Raw genomic sequence first — 8,001 nt, 5'->3', positions numbered from 1 at the left:
TATATATATATATATGTATATATATATATATATATATATATATATATATATATATATATATATTACGTCCAATATATATAATAACTTTACATTTTTGGTATTCAATATTTACACGTTATATACGTCTAATCATAAATATATTAATTTACGTAATGGCCTTCGCGAAGAAGTGTTAATAGCTCATCTCCGAACCATCTTAAAATTCATTTACTTCTCCTTTCTTTTCCTTTAAATAGAAATCGTACACAAAATCATTGCAAAATCTCCATGGCTTTATATATGTCTCCATGATACACACAATTTCAATATTTTCTTTTTTAAATAATTATCGACGAACGTGTGGGTTTAAGACGGCTTGAAAATGGCTCTTCGGTTGCGAGACAGAGAAGACTTGAACGAATCCGTCTCTGTCGCTCCCGTTCAAGTTCCCGCAATATTTTTTCCGCAATATTACGCAATTACTATATCGATTACTATCCTCCTTGGGATCCGGTCGCACGATCGATTTAATCAACCGCAATCCCTTGGAAAGTCCGCTGCGCACGGTCTTCGTCGCGCGATTACGCTACATTCTTATTTATGGAACACTTTCGTTGTGTTAACATATGTCGTTATATGGATGCCGTTGTTCTCTTTTTTTTTCTTACGTACTTACGGTGGTAAATATCTCTCGTTTCTAATCGTTTGCTCTAGATGAGAATATCGAGTAACGACTTAATACGGTATAGTTTCTGTACACAGGACGAGTCAACAGAAGCGGAATCTTTAAGAATCTCCCGTGAATCCGAAGACAAAAAAATATATGCAATGCAATTCGTGGTTAACTTGAATGTTTATAGATAACAAAATTATAATTAAAATATAAAAATCGAAATTAATCCACGTTTTATTTCCTTCAACAATTAATAGTAAATATACGGCACAATTTTTTTTTTCAAATTCAAAAGAAAAAAAACGTTTCATTTCCGTTGACTCAGCCTGTCTGATCTTATCAACGATTTTCGTAACGTGCACGCGATAATACGACCATAACATTTTCTATAATCGATGTCTTACAAATATAGCTTACATGTACTACTAATTTGGCATGTAACAATCGTGACTGTGCGTTTATATACGAGTAACTGATACGTCGCGATGAAGGAATTCGCGTAATATTGCAAGATCTACCGAATCCTCCTTTTTCCGCACGACGTGTCCAAATAAACTTCATTTATGAATTCTTTTTATGAAAAAACATTTCGTTCTATCTCATTCATGACTTTTAGTTATCTTAAATAATTTTTTTTTTAAATCTGTTTGAATTTCTTCTTCTTATTCCTGGATGGACTTCCAACCCACATAGAAGAATCGCAATACCACGAATAAAAAACAGAATAACGTTTAGTCTATCCATTTGAATGAAAAATTTTAAAAGAAGAGAATAAGACGATTATTGTCTAACCGTGTTCTTAAAACTTAACTTACATGTCTCGACTTCGCATGTAATTCCAAGAGAATATTCCAACTTTTCATCAAGAGAAAATGAACTCTGTTATAGATTGCACAAAGAATTCATAAGCCGGACATGTCATGGAACATCTTGCGTACATTACGCTGTTAGTCACGCGATGGTAATCGATGGGATAAGTTTCCGAAGTGTCTAAATCGTATTTCTAATAACTCGGAATAAATACAAGTGATGATGGATATGATTCGTGTGAAAAACGCCTCGATCAATCGAACGAAATTATCGAGTACGCAAGAAAAGTTAATTAAAATATCGCGGAGCAAGAGTAAATGCATCTGGAATGCCACGATAGTATCTATTACACGAGAGTAACCGAGCAAAATTAAACCGGTATGTTCAACAGAATAAAAATCAAGAGTGTGTTCTCATATAATCTCTCTCTCTCCTTCAACGTAACTTAATTAATTGTTCTGTTATACGAAAAAGTGATAAAATTTCACGACTATAAAACAATGGAAAACGAACTACAATATAGCGAGAATAAATAAATCTTTGTACGTGTATATGTATATGTGTATTGTGTGTTACTACGCAATTTTGCGCGAGGAAGATATTTCGAGTTCGATACTCCTGAGCGTCGTTATTAAAATTTAAAAAAAAAAGGATCTTATATATATTCGCGAACGAGATAAATTTGATATTTCCTAAACGTCGAACATTAGGATAAAATCGTCGTTCAGGTTTGTGACTACGTATAATATTTGGAGTAACAATCAACGCGAAAAACGTATTTCACGCGCGAGAAATGTAATACCGTTCCGATATTCCTGAAAGCGTCGAGTTAGATTATAATAAAATAAAAAAATAAAAATTAAAGTCGTTTATATTCGCGGCTTGTACGTCAGAGTGACGTGAAACGTTTTCACGTCCATCTCCGTGCAATCCTGCGGCCCAATGACACCGTCGCCACTGGTGCGCGATGGCACACGCGTCTCTTTGCTCGCGTGCTCCTCGAAGATATCGTTATGGCTGCTGTCCATCATCTTCTCGGCCGTTGGCTGCTGCTGATCCGCTGCCATTACACGCACGATCTTCACGTTCTTGATCGTCTCCAGGGAACGCGACTTGGACGCTTCCGTCACCATCGCCGCCGCGGCCGCTGTAGCCGAGCGGCCAGCTCCTTTAGTGCCGTTCTCTTTGTTGCGACGAGACGAGTTGCGATGCCAACGTTGCTTTTCCCTGGAGCAAGTTCTCCGAAGACTCGGCCGCTTCACCGATTCCGCACTGGCGCTCAAACCCGTAGCTGTATTCAAAAAGACTTCATTAAATAAAGATTCAAGGACAAAAGTTGCTTTCCTTTTAAGAGACAGTCGATACAAATTTCGTTCTATCCTTCTTGCCATTCAATAAATAACAATAAAGAAATTATATTAATAGTGTTTCCTAAAAGAAAAGCAGCCAGAAACAGGTGTTTGATGATATTCGAATATTTAAGAAACCAGAAAAGAAAAAGGTTGATGCAAGCCAAAATATAAAGAACTTTAACTTATGTAGATAAATATTAGGAATGGGAAAAAAATTCGTGGCGTTCGTTACGTTACGTAGTACGTAACGTACGGTAACGACGTACGTACTACTACTACTACTACTACTAATATATAATAATAATAATAATAATATATTACTTCTCTCTCTCTCTCTCTCTCTCTCTCTCTCTCTCTCTCTCTCTCTCTCTCTCTAAAAATATATATATAAAAAAATATATATATATAAAATAATCTGATAAGAAAATATGATAAGAAAATATGAGATTAAAGAGCAAAAATATCAAACTCGTATCAATCTTCTTCTTTCTAATCAAAGGAGACTCTCAAATCATGTGGTTGTTTACCTATATTGCCAGAGGAAGACCGATTGGAACCTCGTAAAATGTGTATCGCCGATGGATCACTGTCCGAGGCAACTACAGGCGTGAGAAACCATTCAGATCTAGTTCGCATTCGTGCGGCTTGCCTCTCATGAACCTGCGGTGGCAACGATAACATTTATTAGTTCAATTGTCTGTTTGTCTTCATTGAGACACGATCGTCTTACCTGCGGCAGGTAACTGAGACTCTTGGTGCTCTCGGCATAGCGATTCACCGCGCGAAGCTCTTCCAGCGTCATACCCATTGTCCCATGCTTAGAATGTTGACTACCGTTACTAGATGAACGACTAGGTGCCTGTAATAATATAATCTATTTTCTATGCTGCTTCAAATATTTCTTGTATTACGATTGCGACGTAATACGAGACTATAATTGCGATTTCTTATCAATAGATGCGTTTATACCTGGAACAAGCCGTTTTCCTCTAAGCTCACCGAGAGACGCGTGTAACTCTCGAGTAATGTGTTCTCTGGAATCATGCCTAATGATGATGCGAGATTCACGGTCTCCGGCACGTGAATCAACGCCGGAGTTGACTGCGATTCTTCTTGGTGCGACATACCTATATATATAGTGTGAATTAAAAATTATTCCGATATTGTATAGAGATACTTAGAATCTTTTTGTTGTTATTTAATGTTAGATTAGATTAATAGGAATGAAAATATATTCCCCTTTTCTCATGCTATATAAAATCTTAGCCAAAAATATTAGGCACTTTAATAACTATTAAATAAAAATTTTAACTAAAAAATTAATTTATGGAATTTACTGTAAATTATTTTTTTGTTTCAAGAATCCTTTAAACTTGTAAATAATGATAACAATCAATAGATGACAATGTAAATAAAAGAATTCCTAATGGATGAGAAAAATATTAGTGTCTAATATTTTTTACCAAAATTGTATACTCGTTTTAAATTATTATTGAGTTAAATTATTAATTATTTTTTCCCTAAAAGAGAGATAAAAGAAAAATCTTTTTTATCGAATACGAGATGCGTTATAGAAAAAATGATGGCGCAAGAAAAAAAACATGATTCTTGTTTCTGATGTCACGATACAATGATTATAGCCAATATGTTACAGCAATAGTAGAGAATCTAAATGCTCAATTCAATGAGATCAGATTCACTTACATTCTAAATTCAACTTCAATCCCCATTTTTCGCACTCGTATTGCAACCACGATTTTTCAGCCTCCAGCGACAGCTGTCCTAAAATTCATATACTCAAATCGTACACGCGCGATTAAATCGTCGTAAATAAAAATGTGCGCGCATACTTACTCGATACGAGAGTGTCCGGCGGATATCGGAAACTAAAGATCCAATCTTCTTCCACTTTTAATATCCGGCCGGTTATACGCGCGTAATACTCGTAATTATCCCTTCCGAACAGATTGGAAACACCGAAATTGTCTATCATGAACTTGGTAATACGAGTGGCAATCTGAAAATAAATCGACCATTAATGACAAATAATATTGAAATCCTCGAAAGAATTTCGATACTTTTACAATAAATTTTTCTCGAGCGACAATAAATTTTTCAATTCGCAGAGTGACATTCTTAAAAATTTGTGTTTATAAAAGATGAGTGCTTTTCAGCAAGAGATACCATTGACAGAATTATGACAATCTTGTTTGCTAATATTAAACAAAAATAAGATTCACTGTATTACACTTTTTCTCTCCTACTAGAAAACATCCAGTACAAAAATAAAGAAAAAAGAATAAAAAGAAAAATATAAAATACAGCAATTATACAAAGATTATTTTCTTTCAGTTTAAATTAAATTATACAGAATAATTTTTAATGCTCGGATTAAAGTATATTAATTGATATTAATGATTTTAAAAAATAACAATAGCTGGTGGGAAACGAAATTATCCGAGCATGATAATAATAAAGATCAGATTTCGCGTCAAGTACCTTAAATCTGAGAACATCCTCCATCTTAGCAGTCTTGCCGTCACTGACGCAACTATGAAAGAACGAAGGTGCAACGGACACCCCCAAGGCCTCGCTGGTCATCCCCGTGTGCGCTCGCTCACAATTTACTGCTACTATCCTGAATGTTCCAAACAGCAGTACCAGTAACCGTTGTGTGTATATCGGCATGGAGGTAATTAATCTGCGCAGCGTAATTTCCTTTGTAAAGCCAACTAGTCTCGAGAATATAGTGAGAGTGTAAAGAAATCATCACCTGTGTATCTGGTCCCGTTGTTGTTCTACACTATCTAGCTGGATTATGGTAAACAGTTGTTGCTCCGTCTCTTTACCGAATATTCCACCGGGTATCTTGCGCAAAAACTTTTTTAGAACGCTGGCTATCGTGTAATCACTGAAATTGTCCATGTTGACCAGATGTCCGGTTTGCAAGAAGTGTACCAGTTTCTTCATGTTACCCTGGTGACCAGGTGCCCGAAAGATATCTTTTCTGAGTGGAGCTTCCTTATTTAGTTTCAATATAAGGACCTGGAATAAGGGGACGTTATTATTGTAATTGTATATATTTGTATATTCACATATGAATATTACTAAGTATCAAGATTCATTTTAACCGAAAATGGCTTTCTTCTCTCTCATTTAAAATCTATCTATTTAAACTATTATTATTACTTTATAATTCTAAGAGTTTTAATTTTCCGTCTACAATTTCGATTTTTTTTCAAATTTCTTTACTCTTAGCTTTCAAAAAATGTGGAAAAATACAGGATTACTTTTCAACATTTCTATTATCAAATGAATTTCTTAATTATTTTAAAGATATCTCAACCCTTCTTTATTTCGTAGAAAGAGTGAAATTGTGCGAAAAAAATAAAAATATATAAACTCTTTTCTCGCGCTACATATAATTGTTATCAATTATTACTAATTGTAAATTAAATTATTTTGTTTCCAAAGGATATATATAAGAAAAACTTTTTTAATACAAGATACATTGCAAAGGATTAAAATATAATATAAGTTTCATAATCGTTATTTACCAGTAACGGGCCAGGAATATCATTTTTGCACACTTCGTTCAAGGGTGCACCAAACTTGACCCTGCAAAAAGAAAGCAAAAATTTGCAAACGTTATTTTCTCAGCTGGGAATACTGTCGGATTCGATTCCGACGAAACAATAGCGGGAAAATCGCATGAACTCTGAATGTAATAATCCAGCCTAAAACGAATTTCTCTAAAATAGGCACGGGAAAATATGTATGTTGAATTGGAGGCGTCACAGCGTAGGTGGTGCGTTTCATTGTTTGTTACACAAAATTGCGCTACTAGATATCGTTACTCTGGATTCGCTAAACGAGTGCTTTCAGCACTATTAACACAATGAATCTCCAAGTTGTCAATGCATATTAGTAACATACGATATACTTAATCTTCGCAAACTCTGCGATTACTTACAAATGCTACCACGTATCTCCTCAGAACATCAAACATATAACGCAGAGTGCTGACAATATTTGCTCGACATATCGTTAAATATCAATTATCACATCTGTGAAAAAATTTAAAAGATCTTTATTATCCCGATTAATTTCCTTATCGACATGCTGTCTCACTATGCTTTATCTATATACTAAGTTAATGATCATCTACAAGAAATTGATTGTCTAACTGTATAAACAATTGATTTAAATTCACGATTATGTAAATACAATTTATAATCAGATTTATGCTTTCTACTTATTGTTAAAAGTATTGCAATTAAAATTTTTAAAAAATATATATTCGAATTTATGTTCCTCTTTCTAATTAATACACAATCATAAAAAATTGATATTATTTTTTTCAATCATATGTTACTGTAAATATTATATCACAACTAATAAATTATATAATAACCTCTTTCCTTTTTCCCAAAAAGTATATTTATGATTTAAATTAACAATTATATAAATTTTTTACAATCAGACGAGTCACGTCTTCTACTCTTTATCAAAGATATACATTGTAACCAAGATTTCCTGAAAATTTATATTCGATAAGAAATTGGTATACATTATTTTTTTAAATGATTTATTGCTGTATATATCTATTATGTTACAGCCAATGAATTGTATATTTACCTCTTTTCTTATGACTTTCCAAAAAAAATACAAATCTATACAAAGTTTCTATACACATGTGTATATAAATACAAGAAAAAGGCAGTTAATTTTAAAATAACACTTTCTAAAGATAAAATATTGATTAATAAGCGACTGAAGGGTAACCATATTATTTTCGTAAAACGATATACTAACTTTTCCAGGCGTCTCGGGTGCGGAGGCTCTGAGGAGGGATGTCCGCAGCTAGTTACAACATTTCCTAACGTAGCAGCGCGTCGATGCATTCTCTCTGTCCAGCTGCTCATTGTACAAAATCTAATGGCAATGACATGCGAGCACTATTCACTCTGGCTCTTCGCTTCTTCCAGCAAAAACGTCACGATCTCCTTCCAAACTCTGATCTTCCGTGCCTCCTTCAATTCAGTCGCTGAAAGCACACATCATAAGATTTTTCCTGCTCTCAGTTTTTAATTTCTGATGCAAATATGTACTACGTTATGACTTAGAAATTGATTTCCATTGTATATATCCTTATTGTATATCGATCACTTATAAAGATAACTTTGA

At 34.0% G+C, this 8,001-nt stretch overlaps 1 protein-coding gene across 1 annotated transcript; it reads right to left on the bottom strand.

The window, feature by feature from the left end:
- Nucleotides 1-2,331: 2,331 nt before the first annotated feature.
- Nucleotides 2,332-7,739, bottom strand: LOC105621748. The gene is made up of 10 exons (XM_012203204.1): nt 7,630-7,739; nt 6,372-6,432; nt 5,588-5,859; nt 5,314-5,515; nt 4,669-4,831; nt 4,519-4,596; nt 3,784-3,941; nt 3,545-3,673; nt 3,342-3,474; nt 2,332-2,753 (listed from the first exon to the last, which is right to left on the bottom strand). The coding sequence occupies exons 1-10, from the start codon at nt 7,737-7,739 to the stop codon at nt 2,332-2,334; spliced, it is 1,728 nt and encodes a 575-aa protein (XP_012058594.1).
- Nucleotides 7,740-8,001: the final 262 nt, after the last annotated feature.

This window comes from Atta cephalotes (genome assembly GCF_000143395.1).
Source record: "Atta cephalotes unplaced genomic scaffold scaffold00037, whole genome shotgun sequence".
NCBI lineage: Eukaryota > Metazoa > Arthropoda > Insecta > Hymenoptera > Formicidae > Atta > Atta cephalotes.
Note: the sequence above shows the minus strand (reverse complement) of the source record. Positions and strands in the feature narration are given on the sequence as shown.